Source organism: Biomphalaria glabrata, chromosome 13 (assembly GCF_947242115.1).
Source record: "Biomphalaria glabrata chromosome 13, xgBioGlab47.1, whole genome shotgun sequence".
Taxonomy (NCBI): domain Eukaryota; kingdom Metazoa; phylum Mollusca; class Gastropoda; family Planorbidae; genus Biomphalaria; species Biomphalaria glabrata.
In genome coordinates, this window is record NC_074723.1 from 13,307,595 (window position 1) to 13,330,931 (window position 23,337).

The window sequence follows — 23,337 nt, forward strand, 5'->3', positions numbered from 1 at the left end:
AAAATTGATATGCTTCCCATATATATTTTAATCTATAGATAATCAGTTGCTATGCATATTTCAATGAACATTTATTTGTTTAAAGGTTTACAAGTGCATTTTTGTAATATAAATTACTTTTACTTGACTCATCTTTTACATTTAAATTTCCATTGAATGGACTATGTTTTAGATAAAATATTCATTCACCTAATCCCTCCCACTAACTCATTATAAATATTTAAATTTCAAACAATGTCATCTTTCTATATTGCTAACTTTGAATTCCTTAAACTGGATGGACTTGATGCGCTCACAAAAAAAAAATATGGACCTACAAGTTGGGGTGAGAAAGAAGGGGGTATCTGGGTGAACGTTTAAATGCATACTTTTTTTAAATTTAAAGTAGAACAACCTGGATTTGAACTGATGGGCTCTGGCTTCCTCATACCTCCTTAGGCCAATATACTAACTACTGTACCAGACAAGTGCTTATGAAAATAAAAGGTTTTATAGTTATCTAATATTAGTTACAAACTTCAAAGCAAAGTATAAAGAGGACTAAATCAACTTATACCACCACATAAATCAAGTACTATCTTTCCCTTGCTCGATACCAAACAAAATAATTAATAACTATAATTAATTAATTAATTGTTTAAATTTCTTTTATTCTTGTTTTGTCAGTTACTAAATTTCAGCTTGATTCGTGTTGGAGAAAAAACATTAAAAAAAATTTTTACCAGAGTAAGTTGATAAAAGCTTTGTAATAATAACAAACTAAACTTTTGTAGAGATATTTATTATAAAATAATAGTGTACTCCTTACACCATTATAGTAAATGTTTTTAAAAAATATGTACAAAAGCATAATGTTTATTAAATAATAACAAATGTTCATTTTTGAAATATCATTAGCTATGTTTCAGCACTGATACTTCAGTGGAGCCTGCTTCTTTGCTAAGCATGCATGCTACAACTAGTGCAGTTTACTGCACTGTGTGAAAAAGTGAAATGGCTGTTCAACAGAACTGAATGAACCTTTGTGTTTGTCAACTGTTATGAGATTCAGTTTAGATTAGCAATTAATAGTTCCACTGTGTACATTGATGAAACAGAGTTACCAGAATGTCACTGTCAACTGTTTTGAGATTCAGATTAGATTAGCAATTTATAGGTCCAATGTGCACATTAGTGAAACGTAGTTACCAGAATGTCACTAATTGTCAACTGTTTTGAGATTAAGTCATTATCAATTAATAGATCCACAGTGTACATTGATGAAACATAACCAGAATGTCACGAATGGTAACATTTGAAATCAAATTGTCTAGTTTCAAGTCAGAAGTATGATTCTACCTTATTCTCTTGAATTCTTTAGGTAGATGTGGCTCAAAATAAAATGAATCTTTTTTAAAGGCATTCTGTTGAGTCAACAAAAAAGTTGAAGGACTCTCAAGTCCACCATGCATCAACTAGGAGTAGGTCCAAAATGTACCAAGCGAGCAGAGTTGACAATTTTGTTCAGTGGATAGAAGAAAATGTTAGGCATGGGGAGTGTGCACCTTGTGCACGCAGGACTTGTGTAGCTGCAGTAGATTTGGTAGAGCAAAGCTAGCAAGAGAAGCAATGCCAGGAGCCACCACCACCTGTGCTTGTACCAACCTAGAAGAACAGTCAAATAGACATTACATTTCTTTGATACTTTTTAGAAGTGTGGGGACAGCAACTAGACATTTTTTTTATTATGTGGGGAAAATAGTTTGTGGAAACTAAGAATAATTTTTTTTGTCATTTGCAAACTCTGTACTCATTTTTTATTGTCCATTCATTTATTTTTCTTACCCACAATAGCTTACTACCTTTATAATATTTTTGATCTAAAATGAATATGTGTAAGTATTATTACTTGGCTGAGTGGTTAAGCGCTCGGCTTCCAAACCTGAGGTCCTGGGTTTGAATCTCAGGTTTGAAGGCTGGGATTTTGAATTTCAGGATTTTTAGGGCCTTCCTGAGTCTGACTTTAGTTGGGGAAAGTAAAGGCGGTTGGTCATTGTTCTGGCCACATGACACCCTGCTTGTTAACCGTTGGCCATAGAAACAGGTGACCTTAACATCATCTGCCCCATAGATGGCAAGGTCTGAATGGGAAACTTTTTCTTTTTTTTTTTATTATTTTATTATGATTTTAAATACCTTCTTTAGCTCCTTTTTCGTCATCAGTTTCTTCTTGAAGAGATTCTGATGCTGTAGTTTCATCATTGACAGTCAGCATAGTTTCATCATTGACAAACTGCTTTTTTAGCCTTTTAACAGATGTTTGTGAGCTTGCAGCTTTTGGGCTTGAGCAATTAAATGTCAATAAGTCATTGAGTTAAAGCAATAGCAATAAATGGGCTTTAATAATGTGATAGTATTGTATTAAATAGGTGGCTAGTTGTCAGTTAATGGTGGCAAAATCTTTTACTAAAACTAATAATCGCAGCAAGATGAGAGGATCATAGTGCTGATAGAATAGTTAAGGGGATTAGCTAATGTCAGTATCAGGAAAAGGATAATCACTTTGATTCCATACATGAATGGTGGGCTAATGGATTATGTCAATGGCTGAGAAACAAGATGATAACTTTGCCAAGTCATAGATGATGGAGATAATAAGATCACACTAATACACCTTTAAAACCTTTTTTTTTTTTTAAATTATTGAAATTTTTTTTTTAAAAGACTTTAACCAACATTGGGCACAACATTTGTTCATATGCAGACCTGACAACACAAACTAACCTTCTAATCCGTTCAGGTGTCTTATTTTTTGGAGTCATCTGATTTTGAATGAGTGAACTTCTTTGACTTCTGGCACTTTGATATTTAGCATCTTTCTTGGACTTCACTCGAGTAGGTTTCTTCTTAGGTGATGTAGTTTTACTTGAAGGAACTCGACGTGGTGTCTCTTCAGGTTCTTGTTTCACCTCAGGTGTGGAATCATCACTTTCCTCATCATCAGAGGAATTTCGTTCATTTGAAAGGGAATGGGTGGATGTCTCAGAATGCTCTTTAGTTTTCTCAACAGATTGTTTTGGTGTTGCTGTTGGGCTTCTATGTTTTGGTGTTGCTGTTGGGCTTCTATGTTTTGGTGTTGCTGTTGGGCTTCTATGTTTTGGTGTTGCTGTTGGGCTTCTATGTTTTGGTGTTGCTGTTGGGCTTCTATGTTTTGGTGTTGCTGTTGGGCTTATTTTAGGAGATTTTCTGTAGCTTTCAACAGAAACAAATGCTGGAGAAGAATGGCGTCTAGTCATTTGATCTAGTGATGTAACAGCTTTCTTTGAGGCCTTTTTGGAAGGGGATGAAGTTGCATTTTGGTTCTCTGAAGGTTTTTTATGTGAATATGTATCGTCAAGTGTAATTTCATCACCAATATATTTTCCTTTCAATGGTTTTTGAGGTGAAAACTCATTGTAACTATACACTTTTGAGTGTCTTTTTAATGATTGTTCCTCAACTTCAGATAGTGTAGAGTCTGGTTGAAGAAATATAACTGATACTTTTTTGGGAGAGTGGTTTTCAAAAGACTGCCTATCCCTTTCTGGTGAGTATTTGTCTGTTTCATTACTATCTCTAGATGGATCCTTTTTTAAAATAATAGATTCTCTTTCTGTTGAGTGTTCTTCAATTTCTCTAGAGGGTCGCTTTGATATGATAACAGATTCTCTTTCTGGTGAGAATTCTTCATTTTCATGGCTTTGTCTAGATGGCCGCTTTGATGAAATTACAGATTGCCTTTCTATTGAACGTTCTTCACTTTCAAAACTTTGTCTAGATGGCCGCTTTGATGAAATTACAGATTGCCTTTCTATTGAACGTTCTTCACTTTCAAAACTTGGTCTAGATGGCCGCTTTGATGAAATTACAGATTGCCTTTCTATTGAGCGTTCTTCACTTTCAAAACTTTGTCTAGATGGCCGCTTTGATGAAATTACAGATTGCCTTTCTATTGAGCGTTCTTCACTTTCAAAACTTGGTCTAGATGGTAGTTTTTCTAAAATAACAGATTGCCTTTCTATTGAACGTTCTTCACTTTCATAACTTTTAGATGGTCGCTTTGATAAAATAGCAGATTCTCTTTCTGGTGAGCATTCTTCACTTTCATAACTTTGTCTAGATGGTCTCTTTGATGAAATTACAGATTGCTTTTCTGTAGAGCGTTCCTCACTTTCATAACTTTGTTTAGATGGACGCTTTGATAAAATAATAGATTGCCTTTCTGTTGAGCATTCTTCTATGTTATGACTTTGTCTAGATTGCCGCTGTGATAATATAATAGATTGCCTGTCTTGTGATTGTTCTTCACTTTCATAACTTTGTCTAGATTGCCGCTGAGATAAAATAACAGATTGCCTTTCTATTGAGGGTTCTTCACTTTCATAACTTGGCTTTGATTGCCTCTTTGATAAAATAACTGACTCTCTTTCTATTGAGCGTTCTTCACTTTCATAACTTTGTCTAGACGGCCTCTGTGATAAAATAACAGATTGCCTATCTTGTGACTGTATTTCACTTTCATAACTTTGTCTAGATTGCCTCTGTGATAAAATAATAGATTGTCTTTCTTGTGACTGTTCTTCACTTTCATAACTTTGTTTAGATGGCTGCTTTGATAGAATAACAGATTGCCTTTCTTGTGACTGTATTTCACTTTCATAACTTTGTCTAGATGGCCTATGTGATAAAATAACAGATTGCCTTTCTGTTGAGCATTCTTCTATGTCATGACTTTGTCTAGATGGCCTCAGTGATAAAATTACAGATTGCCTATCTTGTGACTGTATTTCACTTTCATAACTTTGTCTAGATGGCCTCTGTGATAAAATAATAGATTGCCTTTCTGTTGAGCACTCTTCTATGTCATGACTTAGTCTAGATTGCCGCTGTGATAACATAGCAGATTGCCTTTCTTCTGACCGTTCTTCACTTTCATAACTTTGTCTAGATGGCTGCTTTGATAAAAAAACTGACTGCCTTTCTATTGAGGGTTCTTCTAAGTCATAACTTTGTCTAGATTGACGCTGTGATAAAACAAAAGATTGCTTTTCTATCATGCATTCTTCACTTTCATAACTTTGTCTGGATGACTCCTTTGATAAAGGAACTGACTGTCTTTCTGGTGAGCATTCTTCTATTTGTCTAGATTGCCTCTGTGATACAATAAAGTGTCTTTCTGGTAAGAATGATTCAATTTCATGTCTAGATGGCCGCTGTGATAAAATAACACATTGCATTTCTGGTAAGCATTCTTCAAGGTTATAACTTTGTTTAGAAGATCTACGAGATAAACTGACAGACTGTCTGCCTTCAATTTTGAAACCATGTCCAGGAGACCTTTGGGATAAAATCAATGATTGTTTTTCTTGTGGCCTTTCTTCAATTGCACTACTTTGTTTTGATGGTCTCGATAATAATGGTTTAATTTGTTTCTGTGTAGAGTAATCTTCCGCTAAATCTATTGGGTCTAGAGCTTTGTGTGATAAATGTTTTTCAGGGAAGCTCTCTTCTTGATATGTTTGTGTTGACTGTCTATGAGATAATGTGATAGAAACTTGTGGGGAACATCTGTCTGCTATGTTTGATTTTCGTATTGGTTTTTCAGAAACAAATGCTAATTGCCTTTCATCATGCAAGTAGAATTCTTTAGATGCTGATCGAGAGGAAACACTTCTTTGAAGTGTTTGTGTTTTTGCTGAACAGAATTGAATGGAAACTTTAGATAATGAAACAGATGGTGTCCTTGCTCCTGGTCTGGGGAAATGTTTTCTTGTGGATTTGTTGCGAATAGCATCATGGGAATCCTGATGATGTGCACTTCTTAATGATTTTCTAGCTGAATGAAGGCTAGGCTTTCTGCCATGATCCTTCCTGCCTGATTTATTGGAAACACAAGAAACAGATGAGACAGAGTTACAAATGATACATGACCTCTTTGAAGAAAGGGACAAACCAATGGACACCTCACTTAATGTTCCTGAGTGTAACTCTGTCCCAGTGTGTTGAGAGGTTTTAAGTGATGTCTCCTTGCTGTCTAAAAGAGATTCTGTGTAAGAAGCAGATGTGTCATCATTTAATCTAGTTTTAGATTGCCCAGTCACAGAAAACTGTAGCTCAGGAAGTGAGCTAGAAGATGAGATTCCACTCATAGTTTGTTGTGTTGATTTGGGACCTCTATTTAACTTGGAGGAAGACAAGCTTTCTGACTTGCTCACGTTAGGCTTGTTTACATGTCTATTAGCTCTTTTGCTACTGTCTTGTCTATTGGCTCTTTTGGAACTTATTTCAGATACATCACATTCAGAAGACAAATAGTCAGTGCAACTGCTCAAAAATTGGACAAAATAAAAGTTACATGCCAGATATTTACAAAAATAATTTAATGGAAAATAAATACATAATATTTTAAAGTGACACCAGATGCATTTGACAGCCAAACCTGCAGTGGAAGAATCAACCTATCTGCTTTAGATGATGACAGATGATAACTTAAAACTATTGTAAAGATAGAGAACAGTTCTTGAAATGAAAAGAGAAATGAAGTTCAGTTAGTGTAATGTGATGTCAGCTTAAATGCATTAAACTCTTTCTATACATTTTACAAGTTGGATCATTTCAAATAAAGACACTACTATTATGGTGATCTAACAGAAGGCAGGAGAGCTGCTGGTCATCCACTTTTACTGTATATGGATGTATGCAAACGCATCATGAAGCTTCTCAAAATCGACACCAGCAACTGGAAAAAGAAAAGGATGGCTGCCTGGTCGTGTGGTTTGCGTGCTGGACTGTCGTTCAGATTTATCGATGGTCCAGGGTTCAGACCCTGCCCGCTCCCGTCGTCCTGCATATGGTTTGGACTAGGAAGTAATTATCTTCAACTCTGAAGGAACATCCGAAACATGTAAAACATTTTACAAACAAACATTTTACAAGTGGCACTTCATAGATCCACATGGAGAGTGAGCATAAAGGAAGGGTCCCAGATTACAGATACCATACACAACAGTAGTAGTAAGAAGGGTGAAAATGCAACAGTGCCTGTTGATTAAACATGCCCAACCTGTGACCGCAGCTGTGTATCAAGGATTGGCCTCTTTAGTCACACAACAAGTTGCAAAGGGAAAATATCATTTCTCAAGATGTAATATGCCACAGAACATGTGTTTAACATACGTTCAAGTCATCATTTTCTTGCAAGGGGCTTGCACACCTATGTCAGTCACTCTTTGGGCAATTTCCATCTCACATCAAGTAAATATATTTGAAAAAAAAACAACAAAAAAAACAGCATGGCGCTCTTGATTGAAAACCAATTGATGTTTACATCACTCCTTATTCAATTTAATATTATTCTTATAATTAGTTTAAAACCCCATTTAAATCCTAGCTAAAGACTTCAAACCTCATGGCTGCTAACAAAATAATTAATTGTGACATTCTCTTTTTTGGTGAATTTGAGTGAAATGAATATTTAGACTGTATTTAACAAAACTTAAACAGTACACAACAAATGCTCAAACAGTATCTAATAACACATAAACAGTGTATATATAACAATTACTGAAACAGTAGCCTATCTAACAGTATATAAAATACTTAAACAGTTTATATAAAAAATACATAAACAGAGTAAACAGTCCATAATATAATTTAGGTGAGGTTATTTTAACTTACCTAATTTCTGTTGACACAGATGTACAAAATTCTAATGAGTTTGTAAAACTGTTAACACCAGAGTTCCCTGTACTTCTGTCCTCCTCGACAGAGCTATTCACTTCCTGTTTGATGCTTGTAGTAAGAATTATGAACAAGTCAGACAAACCTAATATAGGGTTTTATCAAACTAGAAGGAGATATTGGTTAACAAAGATATTCACACAACAATAAACTATATTAATGTAGTGAACACATTCTCTTGGATGGTTGTCTGGTCATGCCGTATGTGCTCTAGATGGTTATCTTGATGGTCTTGGGTTCAAACCCTGACCAGCCCTTTCCCCCATCCTTTTGGATTTTCGTCCTTTGATGTAATTATCTTCAATTAAGAAAAAATATACAAAACATGTTAAATAGGATGTCATATGGCCAGCACAATGGCCAACCACATTTTCTTCCCCAACTAATGTCAAGTACTTATTACTGTGGGGTGGACTCAGTGGTATCCTAAAAATTCCAAAATTCAAAATACCAGTTTTCATCTAGATTCAAACCCAAGATCCCTCAGTGCAGAAGCCAACCGCTTTATCACTTAATCACCACACCCTAATTCTCTTCAGAAGTCCATTCACATCTACATTTGCATTGCTCTACATTTACAAACCACTTCATCAAACCACTTAGCTATGGCATCTCACCACTTGATATTCCTAATATGAATATCTATAACAAATAATTATTTTTGTTTAACTTATCCTGGGTTCAAACCCTGACCCTCCCTTTCCCCCATCCTTTTGGATTTTCGTCCTTTGATGTAATTATCTTCAATTAAGAAAAAATATACAAAACATGTTAAATAGGATGTCATGTGGCCAGCACAATGGCCAACCACGTTTTCTTCCCCAACTAATGTCAAGTACTTATTACTGTGGGGTGGACTCAGTGACATCCTAAAAATTCCAAAATTCAAAATCCCAGTTTTCATCTAGATTCAAACCCAAGATCCCTCAGTGCAGAAGCCAACCGCTTTATCACTTAATCACCACACCCTAATTCTCTTCAGAAGTCCATTCACATCTACATTTGCAATGCTCTACATTTACAAACCACTTCATCAAACCACTTAGCTATGGCATCTCACCACTTGATATTCATAATGTGAATATCTATAACAAATAATTATTTTTGTTTAACTTATCAGTTAGGTTAAAACTTCTGATAACCAGTGTCTTTTAAGAGGACCCAATTTTTGTTTTTGTTATGTCACCTTTGACAATTTACTTTTCCTAGTGTCATTGTTACAAAAAAACAGAATAATGCCAATGCATAACTGATTAGAAATTATATTAGAGAGCAAAAACGGGTAAAAAATATTGACTGAAAAATTGGTGATAACTATTAGTGTCAACCTTTAAAAAATGGATGTATATGCTCAGCCACCATGTGTAGCTGAATTAATCACTCTAATTATTATATTGATAAGAGTTCATAACAGACATTTGAAGGTATTTTTCTATATTTTGAATTTTTAAAATAAAGACTCAAGTTTATTGTTCATTGAACTGAGGTTAAATACAGTATCTCCTACTTTGTGAGAATCTGTATAATTTAATTATAGCACTATAAAAGTATCATTTTTAAAGCTTAAAAAAGGTTGACAGCTTAAGGAATAATTAATTGCACTTACCTTTTTTTAGGCTTATGATTCTGGTATTTATTATTGGAGCTAAGCTCTCCTTGAGATGTCTGGTGGGATTCTGGGTGATCATCTTCAATATTTGATTCACTTGAGGAAAACAAAAGTGGCCTTCTTGAGTCAAATGAGTTCCCACTCTGTTTAGTATGCATATAGAATTTACCGTCAGAGCAATTCTGTGCTGAGTTTTGCTTTTTGTTATCACAGCGATCTAAAACTAGATCTAGTTGTTTAAGTCTGCAACAACATGGCTTGCCACTTTCTTTTCTGGTTTTATTTTTTGTTTTGCTTTTTTTTTTCTTTGGAGAACATTTTTCTTTATCACTTTTGCCATCAGAGACTCTACCTCGAGAGCTGTCTATGTCTGAGAGAACACTAGCTCTTTTCTTGTGTTTCTTGAGACAAGTTTTTTTCTTTGTATTGGATTCTTTACAAGATGGATGTGAATGGCATTGCATGCAGCAAGATCTAGTGCACACTGAGCACTTGTTACTGGCATGACTGTGACCACTGCACGAGGATTTTTTTGGCCTCCTAATGTGGTAGACATAACGTCGGTGCTTAGAGGAAGAATGTTTCTTTCTATGTTTTTCTCTAGGCTCATATAACTGTCTGTGTCTATGAACACTTTTAGATGAATGCTTTCTCATTATAGAATGCTGTGACCTGCTTGGATTAAAAATGTCTTGCTTGATTCCAGATCCCCTTACAGATTGGTGTTTTCTTCTTTGGCTTTTAGATCTCCTATTACAATGATCTTTAGAAAATTCAGCACCAGATGTGGTAGAATCTATCTCTACATTTTTCTTTTTGCACCTGAAAATTTTATGATGGAAGTTAGCAAAGCCGATTATTTGTAGTTCTTCAGGATAAAAGACCTTTCATTTTTATCCTCTATATCCATCCCTTATATCGAAACAATTTGAAATTTATTCAAACACAGATATTTTTTAAAAACTTCTATCACAATTTTACCTCAAGTTTAAGCTTTGATTTCACTAAATTTGAGAATGCTAAAATCCTTTTTAAAAACAACATGTGTAACTAAACTTCATATTTCACTGACTTAAATATTATTCTACCGTTTTTTCCCCACAAATATAGGATTATGTGTCATGCTTCAACACACATGTCAGCCATGAGTAGAGTGCATGCGTGAATGACCAGGTTAATAGGTCAAATAGTGCAAATATAGATGACCAGATTTTTCTTAAGATCTTGAAAAAATATTTATATAAACATGTAGGCAGGGGCAGAAAAAGATAGAAAGTTGAAGAAAAGGTTAATAATTACGTAACAATCCAGAAAAGTCTTTTTAGGAGACTATAAAAGGAAAGCAAGGCAAGCTATTGGGGTCATTGTTCAGTGGTCATTGTTCATTGGAAAGTAGTTATTGATTGTTACTATTTTCGCTGCCCATCCTTTATTTAACAATTATATTATTCTCCAGTCAAATTATTCTAATATTCATACAATTTATACAAGTCTTTATTTTTTAGGTGAATTAAAACATTTTTATTTATTTTTTTTAAAAATAAAATTCACGATAAAAAAAACCTATAACTTATCAATAGAAAAAGATGATGATAATAAATAAATCATTGTGGATGAAATGTATTGCTTCTGAAGCAGAGGATCTTTACTTGGAATTTAGGATATTCCACCCATCTCTAAATATTAAGCAGCTCAAAAACTTAACAAGTAAAGTATAAGAGATATACTTTTCTTAAAACAAAGCTTATAATATATGTAATTGAATCAATTATTTTGAATCATTGTTTAATTAATCTAGACTATCAGGGAGAAGGTTTCCATGATGGTTTAAACATTTTTTTTTGTAAAAGTTGTTTGACTTGAATTTGAACTTGAGGTCTCAAGCTAATAGACTAGCCACTGAGCCAGCCAAGTGCTTATGAAAATAGATTTTATAGTTATCTGTAATTAGTTTCATATTTTTGGTGACTACCTAATTTTCTACACATGGCTTAGTTAGTACTGTCTCTATAGAAAATTAAATTAATTATGACTAATTGATGAAATAATTGGTAAATTTTTTATTGGTTCATATTTTGCTATGGGCAATAGTGCAAAGTTTCAACTTGATCCAAGAATGGAAATGGGAGAAATAGTTTATGAAATTCCAGACAGAGTGAATTGATATAAGGTTTGTAAAAAGAGCCTAAATGTGTGCTGTCAACTAGACCATTATCTGCAGGAGAATATCATTTAAATTTTTAGACCTTCATGAGAACCTTTAAAATCTAAATGTGCTAAATATAATGGCTTTTATTTAAGTTATCCCTCCACAAGGATAAATAGGAGAAAAATAATTTAAAAAATACAATCCCCCAGTAATAATTAAAATTAAATTTACCTCTTTAATTTCCTTACATTTCTAGGTTGACACTCAGGTTTATGCAGATAGTCTAAAGATAGTGATATTGTTACTTCACTCTGTGAAAGTCTTGGCAAGGTGTTAGAGTGACTTCTCAGTTTTTCCATAGTAGCATCAGAACTTTCTAGATAAAAAATTTGATTTTTTTCTCCTCTATTAAAGTCTTTCATATTTGCTCCCTCAAATGAAACAAATACATTACAAATTTTATTTTGTCTTAATGAAAGACAGATATTAGTCTTGATGATGTAACAATTCATTCAACTAAATATCTGACTTAATATTTCTTTTAAAGAAATATTTACATTTTGTATGAATTATGTGTTACAGAGCAATTTAAGTCTAGAAAAAAAAGGGGAATAGCATATTACTGGTACATAAGTAGTTTGAAGGAAAGAGTCATTGGGGTCACAGGGGGTCCAGGGTTTGAATCCTGGTGAAGACTGGGATTTTTACTTTCAGGATCATTAGGGCGCTTCTGAGTCAACCCAGCTCCAATGAACACCTGACATTAGTTAGGGAAAAGTAAAGGTGGTTGGTCATTGTGCTGGCCACATGGCACCCTCATTTACCATGGGCCAAAGAAACAGATGACCTTACATCATATGTCCCATATATCAAATGGTCTGAAAGGGGAACTTTACTTTTTAAAAAAATCTATTACTGTGTTTAGGATCTCTATAGGGTACTAATTAGATTTTGTGCTTTACTCATTTTAAAGTGAAGTTATATGACACAGAACAGCTGAATTATATTTTTACATATTAAGCTGAGGACACATTCACTCAACCAAATAAAAACAAAAGTGACATTATGAGATAAGTTCTTAGCACCAACTTATCTTAATAGATCTCCAACAATACTCAACGTCCAATTTAAAAAAAATTGAATAATCAGATCAGCCATAAATTGTAATGTTGAAAAAAAATTCTCCTCTACTAAAAGTAATAGTGTTTTTAGTAATAACAATTTGACAGATTTTGAGTATTTGAGAAACATTTTCTCATCCCTGGTGATGAAAGCTTTATGGAATTAAATTTCATAATTGAATAGAACCTAAAAAATTTTTTATTAAATTTAAGCACAAAACAATATATCAGAAAAGGAATGGTAAAAAAATAATCTACAAAATCAACTTAGGAATATCCTACCTAAATTATCAGTAGTACCAATTGAAGAACTAACATTGTTAGCATCATCATAGGGTGGTGGTCCTTCATACATACTGCATGATACAAATAATCAGAATAGTAATTATATAAACTGGTATATCTAACTTATAAGATTAAACAATTAAATTTTTTAAACATGACTGATGATGTCTTTTTTATAATTAATACTTTGATATAAAATTTATAACTACAATGCAAATAGAAAGGATTTATTGTCCTTAAAGAAAAAAAAACAAACTCCTACATGACCCCCACTATTTTTGTCTGCTCCCTAATAATTTGATTAATTTTTTCCTACTTTTTCTTTTGTTTTGATAGTAGGCTATATTACTAACTGTAAGAATAAGTGCTCTTATATAGACTGTTTTTCATCATGCTTACCGACGAAGGGCATCAGCATTCCGTTCAATTAATGAAGTTAGTTTACAAATAAATTTGAGAATAGAAGTTATTTCTTTTGCCATAGTTAATGTCTCCTTAAAAAAAAAGTATATTGTATATTTATTAAGAAATTATATAAAGTTGAACAAAATTAAATTTAAGAGACACAAAATTAATTCAATAAAATAAAGAAGACATTCTTTTTTATAGCATGCCTTGAAATATTAAAAAAACAACTATTCTATTAATAGCTCAGCAGTTTCAAACATTAGACAATAGCTAAAAGAAATAAAGAAAACAAAATCCACATTTACAACTAAAAATGCATTAGATGTACCTTCAGTCTTCCAACGCATTGCCACTCACATCTTTGTTGAGAAAGTAAAGATTTTAACTGAGCAGATATTTCACTGGCTCTTCTAAAGCTTTCATGATCATAGTATCTCTACAAAATTGCAACATTGCATACATAATTAAATACATAATAAACACAGGCATCATTTCATCAAAAGAATAGGCATTACTTTATGACTATCCTGCTGAGCATTTGACATTAAAGGTACAAATCTTCCATTTAAAAAAAGCTTATAGTGTATTTACAAGACTATGCTGTTGAGAGAGTCTAAGATATGAAAGTTTAAGCAATTCAGGACAATTTATTGAGTATAAAATAGCTACAGTGTGCCCCATGAAATCAATACCAATGTAGACTTATATTTTAGAAAGCTTTGATGATATTAAAAAAAAAATAGACTATCATTTAACCTCTCTTTATCTCATATATAATCTAGTTGATTCTCCAACTGATATCAGTAAGGCTATGGTTATTAGACATCCATCAAAAGGAGGACATGTCCTTCTTTTTGATGTTGAGTCTTCTGTGCAACTGGCATTAGTCTAAGATGTAAAAATGTCCAAATTTTACTGCAGTGGCATATTATCCATCAATCGAATTAAATCCTTCATATCTTCTATTTTAAATTCATGCAGTAAAAAAAAATGATTGAAAATATTTTTTTACCAGTAATGCATCTTAAAAACATTTGTAAGATAGAAAGTAGACTTTTTTTTTTTTTTTGGGGGGGGGGGGGGGGGGGGGGTAAAAGATTAGATTTAGATTTCTTCCTTTGTTTAAGTTAAATATGTTAATGAAGTCCAATGACAGGTCAAGATCTGAAAATTTTTCTTTTGAAAGAGTGTTCTTTTTTTTTTTTTTTTAAACATGTTTTAGGTATTCCTTCAGATTGAAAATTATTACATCCTAACCTAAACCTTCAGAGGGATGGTGCAGGATAGCAGTGGGCAGGGTTAGAAACCAGGATTATTGAGATGACAGTCCAGAGTGCATAATACACCACCAGGAAGCCAATATTCAATGCACAGTTGTGGCATAATGGACAAAAGAAAGCAATGGACTCTCCATTACCAAAAGGAGAGGCATTCTTCTGCCAAAGTACAACATGAAGACAAATGTTCATGGGTTTGTATTTGCAAATGATAAACTACTGAACTAGTGCCAAATAAGTTGCTTTGTCTGAGAAATATAATATTTATTCTAGTAGTAATACAGCCTCTGATTTACTGTCAAGTTTCATCAGTTAAATTGTAAGCTTAGGATGCAGTTAATCTTGTTTTCATTTTCTTTTGTTTTGTTTTTGAGGCTTTGTCCTTGGTTCTGTCCTCCTTTTGAAATGCAGCTGTTGGATAACCCTAAGGCCTACTTTTGGTATATAGGAGCAGCAGATAAGAACTTCTTTAAATGCAGAATTTAAAAAAAAAATTATCACAATTTAATATAAGTCCATACCTTACTTGATTCTTTCTTCAATTTTTTAATGAGTCTTGAAATAAGATCTATCTGTTTAGTGGCTCTAACAGTTCTTTTCTGAAGTGAGGTGACCAGTCCAGGATTTATATACTGGTGGAGCTGACTCTCAAGGTTTAACGATTGTTTGTACACTCCTAACAAAATAAAATTAAAAGTTTAATATACCAACTTTGATCAAAGATTAAAGGCTAAAATACATTTGAACATATAAAGAATAACAAAGATATTTTAATGAGCACTTACAGTTTCAGTTGAGAGTGTTTAGTTATACCAAGATTATAAAAAATTGTTAAGAGGTATCAATGGCTTAAAAGAAAATATTTATACAATAATTAAACCCAAAATTGTGAATTTCTTTCTAATATGAAAGACATAATTAAAATTAGATCCACATCTATAGGTTAAATATGAATGATTTAGGATAAGTAAATTATATAACATACATTAGGTTTATGCTCAATAAATATTTGAGTTAAGAAATTCAAATATTTTGAATAAAAGAATGTACAAGAAAAAAAAAGATTAAACAGACTGGATAGAACTTTTTTGCATTGACGACTTCTGTCAACAGCATCTAAGGCATCAGTTGGAGAGGTGCTGGACTGCATGTCTTTCATGATGAAAACTAGTGCTTCCAGCAGAGGACTCATGCTTCTTGCTAAGTTGGGCAGGCCTAAATTAGATAAAGGCATCATGTTTCAGTCACTTTGTCTGCTAAGTTGGGCATGCCTAAATTAGATAAAGGCATCATGTTTCAGTCACTTTGTCTGCTAAGTTGGGCAGGCCTAAATTAGATAAAGGCTTCATGTTTCAGTCACTTTGTCTGCTAAGTTGGGCATGCCTAAATTAGATAAAGGCATCATGTTTCAGTCACTTTGTCTGCTAAGTTGGGCATGCCTAAATTAGATAAAGGCTTCATGTTTCAGTCACTTTGTCTGCTAAGTTGGGCATGCCAAAATTAGATAAAGGCATCATGTTTCAGTCACTTTTTCTAACTCATAGATTTGTGATACCATAGTAGACAAAAAGACACACAAATTTATCAGTTTCTGAAACTTGTTTTCTTCTGTAAAACAAGATTTAGTTTAAAGTTGAAAAATTATAGATACAAAGCATTATGAAAATTACTGTTGTTGAGAAGAATGTCACATGAGAAATTTATCATAAGCAAAGAAAATATTAAAAAATGATATAAATAATTCAAAATAATGTTGATATGAATTGTTAAAAGGTCACCAACAACTAGAATTCCTGACAGGCTTGTACTAAATAATTTGTAGTTCTATTGTAAAAAGCACTGAAAAAAGAAGCAAGGAAATTTTATGATTCCCAAATATTGTATTTTATAAAAAAAACAGCATTTCCTTCAAAAACAATAATAATAATATAAAAAATACAGAAGTTTAAATAAAATTACATTCAGATCTAAATACTTTTTAAAAAATAACAATTAAAATATCATGCATTATTCATATAGATTATAGCTCTAACTAGAATGCTAGATTTTGTAATAATTATACATTTCCTGTCTCACTTCAACTATTTATATTTGTTACTGTATATAACTATATATATAATTGATAGCAGGCAGGATTTGAACTTAAACCATTGTGGCAACAATCAGAAATGAAAATCACACAACTATAGGGTAAAGCATTCATAACCATATTGGCATCTTCACCTATAATATACTATACTGTCTTACAAAAAGATCTGTTCAACGAGACCAGTAGCCTATTTGAATTTTGGATTCAGTCCTGCCTCTATCAAATAACATTTTCATTTCCAGCACAAGCTATAATAACGTTAAATAAATGGTTATTTGCTTTTACCAAAGGAGTATACCTAGTTTTTAAGGGTTTGTTTTTTAGAATAACCTTAGGACTACACGTAATCAGGATTTCAGCCTGAAATGAACAATTTTAGATCAGCACAAAATATTTATTATGTTGTTATATTGTGATCTCTTCTAGATCTACATCTACCAGATGATCTAGAGAATGATATTGTGTGTACAATAATGCCTGTGAGCTTTTATCCTATGATAGAAACTAATTTTTATATATGTGAAAATTTTGAGCGCCCCCTCCCCCCCAGATGATCTACTTATATTCTCAGAAATTATATAAATGATTGCAAGGTCTAAGTCTAGATCTTATAAGAGTCTAATTATTGGAGTTTGAATATTGAAAAAAAAAAATTGCTTATAAACTTTTTATTTTATAATGCTAGGAACAAATTACTTGCCCTTAATAAACTATTTATTGCCTTGTTGTAGAGATTGAGACTCATATTGAAATTTATAATAGGCCTTTTTTTTTACTTGTTAGTTTAAACTTTAAAGACAAAGTTAACTCGTAGGAGTAACTTTGTGTGGAAAGCCATGGAAAAAGTTATAAAAATGGGTTATCTTCGTAATAATCTGGATGAAGCCACAGAATAGTTTTTGATCCAGATGATTTGATTTATTCTATCAGTATCAGAAAGTAACCTTTTTGAAAAGGCTGTAAGTGACAGTTGCTTACTAGACTTAGCTTAAATAAGGTTAATATTGTTTGTGTAAAAATATATCAGGATCAATCAGCTAATTGATGTACAAGTGAATAAGTTCAAGTTTTACAAATTCAGTTTATAGCTTTCACTTTAAAAAAAAAACGTGAATCCTAACTCACATACATGCCAATTAGGCCTTCATCAATTTTAATGCGTTATGGATTATTAATTTAATTTAATCCTAATTTAATTTTGAATCAGATCTCCATGCAACATTAGGCCTACATAGTAGCTTGAATCACATGGGGCGGGCTGGCTATAGGGCATTCGGGCAAATGCCTGGTGGGCTGGTATGTGTAGGGCCTACTTAATGGGCTGGTAGAGCAGCCACCGGATGGGCTGCATGAATATTATACAAAGTATCTTCATTATATTCTTTTATAAAGGGTCCCATTGAGTGTCGTGTACTATAGGCCAATGCTTACCTTTATAAAAGATTTTATTTAAAGACATAATATTGTATTTATACTATCCATCTATCCTAACACATTTTCCGGAATAATGTAATAACCTATATCCGTATACAATGCTTCTTGTAGGCTTAAATCCCTTATACACATCAAGTGATTATCAAACACAATGCAATATATAGACATATAGAATTTGCGTTTGTGTGAGTATATTTAATAAATCTATAAAGAGACCAACAAATTTCCCTGCGTTATGGGGTGCAAGGGTGCCTACTGTAGTCCACTGTTACCGAAATTGACTTGTAGATAGGGATAAAAAAAATGATGGTCGAAATGCATAAGAATAAAAATACCAGTTACAAGTGCAAAAGGAAACAGCAGAAAAAATGACATAAAAAGCAAATATTGCTAGAATCTTCTGACAAAAAAAAATTGCAGTAAATTACTGATCAGTTAAGCCACATGCACAACAGATTAAACAACCGTTGTTGAACCTGGTGAATCATGAAGATAGCATTCATGACTGAACAAGCACAACGCCATTAACTCCTGGAGATCAAGCCATGTTGGCCCACGCCAAAATGACGAAGAGGCAGACTTAGAAGCTCTACACTTTATGTATGACTTTAATTTCCGATGAACAAGTGACTCTATGTCCTGCGCTGAAAAAACAAAAGTCTTCGGATCGCTCTTGATCAAGCCATTTTACGTCTCTTAACGTCTTTGGTATTGTATTATTTGACAAAAGTCTAAAGAAAACTATGACTTCTTATCTTTAGACTGCTTTATTTATCTTAATTGGAAAGGCTTTATGAATTCATACACTTTATTCCAATTAAAAACATTGCACAGAAAAGCAGATCTAAAGCGGTGAAGAAAAAAAGTCAAGGCACACAAAGAAGATTTACTTAAATATGAAACAATATTGAAACCTTTTTTTTTACTGCACTTTTTTTCAGAAAGCTTATTTTTAACTTCAAAACACATGCACATACATAACAGCACAGAACATTGTGTGTGTAGCTAAGTTCCGCTAACTCTAATATGTAGACACTCAAACTAGATGTCCAAGTTATGAAGAAAGCAAATGATGGCTTTGTGACGTGGGGATGTTTTGTAAAATGTTTTACATGTTTCGGATGTTCCCTCCTCCAAACCTCCGGCAAGACGACGAGGATGGCAACGCGTAGGGTATGTGTTGAACCCAGGACCATCTAGACGACCGAACGACAGTCCAGCGCACGACCAGGCAGCCATTCTTCAGGGTGAAGAGTTAAATTTGTAAATGAAAGTTTATTTGCCTGAAAAAATAGCGATGAGTAAACACGAATGCTTGGAGAACTGGCGAAGGATGAGATAATTGCTGATAGAGTTTTAAGGATGTAAAATTTATTGACAGGGTTGTAACTTGTAATACTTATTATCATGTATTGTATGTTTGTGAAAGATGTTTTCGCACATTAAAGTGTGTAAATAGGCTGAGATATTATACGTATCACGTATCATGACACTTGAAACATTTCAACGTTGCTAGCTATCGTTAATAACGTTATATAACTTGATTTAAACACAATTATAAACGATGTGGGAGCGAGTACGTTAGTTCATTTATAAGGAATCTTCTTGTACCTTGGCATATATGGTACTAGGTAATGTGTACCATAACTGGAACATAATATGTAGAGTATTCTCCCTTCTTAAGTGTTATGCTTTACTCTTTTAACTACCTTAATTTCAGATAATTTCAAAATCACGTGATAAATTATTCACACCAGCCTATCTACTTGTATAAATACTATACGCTACGTAAACCCACGCATGCAAGCTTTTGGCAAATTATAAACTTGACATAGGAGGCCAATCACATGGAAAACACATTGTGGGCCATATTGTATTGTAATGTGGGCCAATTTTGATACCCAGTCCGCCCCTGATAGCTCAGACAGGTCTAATTGGGAATACTATTTAATCAACGCACCAACAAGTGGATGTTGTCCTATGTGCATTGTGCATAATGCATTCGTATTCCTTTGTAACTGTGAGGCAGATGGCATACACGGAATATTCAAAATTGTCTCAGAGCTGCCCGTTTCGCCAGAGGATGTGGAACATGTGCTGGACGAATCTTGAGCTGCTGTATCCTCTGTTTGAAGTCGAAACATCTGCTGAACCATCAGCTGTTCAAACCGTTGCCACAGATTTCTGGCGTTTGTGTTAAAGAAGAAAAAAAAGGAATTCCACTTTTGATTAATGTTTATTATTAAACTCTTTTAAGTTGAAAATAAAATTATTAACAATGGTCGAGAGGCCAAGTACGCTTGAACTTGGTATGGCTTGGCTACCTATGAAGGGGGCTCGAGGTTCGACACCCGACTCGAGCAGAGTTGTGTTTACTGAGCGCCTAAAGGCAGCACGGAAAAAAACTTCTCCCATATACCCCCTCCCCCACTGGTCCACAAATGAGGTTGGACCATAGTGCTCTGAGCATGCTATGAGCATGAAAGTAGTGTTATATAAAAGCCATAATTTATTATCTTTAACGTCTTGAAAAAGAAATAACTAATCAGTCATGCATATTGACCAATGACTTAAATTCTGCCAAGTCACTGGTTTTCCTGGCTAGCTCAGGCAACCCATTCCATGCTCTAATAGCACTAGGGAAGATCAATTATCAACTATTATCAATAGGATCATTTAGATCCAGAGCTACATTTGAGATCATTTTAGTTAAATCTAATATTAGTAACATTATATTTATCGAAAACAAAACGAGCAACACCTTGGTATAAACAAATCATCCAAAGATAAGTGTTTGTCGCGCTGCATTGTGGTCCAAGTAGATGTAGATCGATATTAACGATCGTATTTATTTACAAAAAGAAAAGATGAACATGTCTTTAAAAAATATAGATCTAGAGCTACCACGATCTAGATCAAGGTTCATTAAAATGACTTGAACTATTAGACTCTACTGTTGTCAAGTAAAAAAAAAGTCAACAACACATCAGCAGCACCACCAAATTTGTGACCCATTGGTGCACAACGGTGCATTCAAAACAATATGGTAGGATTTGGTAGGAGCCCAAATAATAATAAAAATGTGCAAATAGAATATCAGATAGATCCAAATTTAAACCATTGTATCTGATCAAAAGAATAGACCCAATCTTTAATTATGCCACTGCCAAAGAGTGAAAATTTTAGACAATACCAGTTTTAGAATTTTGAGTCTAATCAGTCATCCTACCAAGATAATGATAAGAATAACTCTCCCCCCTTTCAGATGTAAAGTTCATCTGTTTTTGTGGCCTACGGTTAACGAGGGTGTCATGTGGCCAGCACAACGACCAACCGCCTTTACTTTTCCCCAACTAACGCCAGGTACCCATTAGAGCTGGGTGGACTCAGAGGCGCCCGAAGATCCCGAAATTAAAAATCCAGGATTCGAACCCAGGTCACTGGTTCGGAAGCCAAGCGCTTTACCGATCAGCCACCGCGCCTCCTAAGAATAACTCTCAAGAGACTCAAAAGGAAAGCTGAAGAACAGACAGGACTCAGAGCAGGTAGAAGCACTTCTGAACAAATATTTATCATCGGATTGTCAAATGAGAATAAGAAAAAACTTGTCAAATGAACCTGGTACGCAAATTCATAGTCTTCAAAACAGGTTTTTTACCAGGTTAGGCATGATGGCATGTGATGAGAGAGTTCAACATAGAACAATATCGATATTATCAAAGCCCTTTACCTCAATGCCAATATTGCAGTAATCCAGAACACACACATACACACACAAAATGGAGAAAGTTTTAGGACATCCTTAGGAGTTTGGCAAAGATGCACTCTCATCTCCTTAATTAGCTCTTTCTAAAATGATCATATCATGGTGGAAACTCTATAGAAAGATTTACTCCTAGCCTGATCATAAATCTAATCTAAGGGTTTGCAGATGATATAGACCTCATTGGAGAAAATACAGACCAGGTACACGAACTTTAGGCCTTAAGCTGGATGCTTTAGCTAGAGCAGGTCGCATCGAAATCAGTGCTAAACCAAATCAAAATAGGCTACTATGGTGGTGGAGAGAATACGAAATGTTACCCACAGCTGAATGGCATTAGGAGAAGTTGACTCATTTAAATATTTAGGTTCAGACATAACAAGATCACTAAAAGAGAAAACCCCGTTTAAGTTTGGCATTCGCCGTCACGAGTAGGCCTGTAACATATTGGTATTATATGTACATTTGCACACTAGCGCGTCAGTGTAACACCGCTTGTGTTTACGTAATAAATGGAGTTCTTAATATGTCTTCCCTCTTAAACACTAGTTTGTTATTTGTGTAACACAAATATTCTACATGGTGTCAGAAGTGGGATTGTGAAACGTCTGGGAGAGTAACATCCTCTTCCGTGTAAAATATAAACTTTATTCTTCGTCAGCTGTTTTCTTCCCCAATAGGCCTATATTGTGTAAGTTGAATGCTGAGGCTGAAAGAAAAGAATCCAAGCCTTTGAGAGTACAGAAATCTGCTGGGTATCAGATACCAGGAAAAGAGCACAAACGAGTTTGTACTTTGGCATTAAGCTGGCTGTCAAAAAGGAGGCTGCGAAGAAACGAAATCTCAGCTGGTTTGGTCATATTGTAATTATTAAGACATGACTCACTTTGAAAAATGAGGACTACATTGGAGGAGGCACGAAGAAAGGACAGTCCAAAGAAAAGCTGGCTGGACGTCTCTCTTGGTATTCTGCTAAGAACAGCCGCTGGCGGGAATACGTGGACGTATGAACCGTCACAGCACCCAACCACGAAAGTCAAAAAAAAAAAAAAAAAATGGGGAGGGGTAAATTGTTGATAGGTCTCATATTACTAAGAACTATAGTGCTATAGTCTAGATCTAGATAGTAGACCATCTATAGATAAACTGTATCAGCATTTGCCGTTCCTTTTTGAATATTTTGATAGATCACCTGCGTGGATAGAAAAAGGAAAAAGGGGGGGGGGGACTGCTATGTAATAAAATTAATAATTAGAATATAAACAAATATTACATAAAAAAAAAAGAGATTAAATTTAGACTTAGAATGTAGATTCTAAATCTAGATCTATATTATTAATTTTCCCCAGCATAATAATATTCAATAGACTATCTAGATCTTTATAGTTTATGAAAACACGTACAAATTTCTTTTTTCTGCGAAACTACTGTTAGTCCTGTGCAC

The 23,337-nt window shown here is 33.9% G+C and overlaps 1 protein-coding gene across 3 annotated transcripts; it reads right to left on the bottom strand.

The window, feature by feature from the left end:
* Positions 1 to 760: 760 nt before the first annotated feature.
* On the bottom strand, positions 761 to 21,133 carry LOC106072915 (uncharacterized protein DDB_G0290301-like). Of its 3 annotated transcripts, XM_056007511.1 has the most exons (13): positions 20,892 to 21,133; positions 20,091 to 20,314; positions 15,682 to 15,822; positions 15,129 to 15,283; positions 13,659 to 13,766; positions 13,322 to 13,416; positions 12,920 to 12,993; positions 11,748 to 11,892; positions 9,365 to 10,189; positions 7,696 to 7,809; positions 2,764 to 6,342; positions 2,176 to 2,321; positions 761 to 1,644 (listed from the first exon to the last, which is right to left on the bottom strand). In XM_056007511.1, the coding sequence occupies exons 1-13, from the start codon at positions 20,936 to 20,938 to the stop codon at positions 1,451 to 1,453; spliced, it is 5,847 nt and encodes a 1,948-aa protein (XP_055863486.1). In that variant the 5' UTR covers positions 20,939 to 21,133; the 3' UTR covers positions 761 to 1,450. The 3 variants fall into 3 exon arrangements, with proteins under 3 accessions (XP_055863486.1, XP_055863487.1, XP_055863488.1); XM_056007512.1 differs by lacking the exon at positions 15,682 to 15,822; XM_056007513.1 differs by lacking the exons at positions 15,682 to 15,822; positions 20,091 to 20,314; positions 20,892 to 21,133 and having other exon boundaries at positions 15,134 to 15,264.
* Between the last annotated feature and the right edge of the window lie 2,204 nt (positions 21,134 to 23,337).

What these genes read in the sequence shown, in the direction of transcription:
- LOC106072915 (XM_056007511.1), bottom strand. Translation starts at nt 20,938, where the DNA reads ATGCAGCGCGACAAACACTTATCTTTGGATGATTTGTTTATACCAAG. An exon ending in AATGCTGATGCCCTTCGTCG is followed by an intron (nt 12,994 to 13,321) that starts GTAAGCATGATG and finishes TGTATCATGCAG; the next exon opens with TATGTATGAAGGACCACCAC. An exon ending in ACACCTGAACGGATTAGAAG is followed by an intron (nt 2,322 to 2,763) that starts GTTAGTTTGTGT and finishes TAATTGCTCAAG; the next exon opens with CCCAAAAGCTGCAAGCTCAC.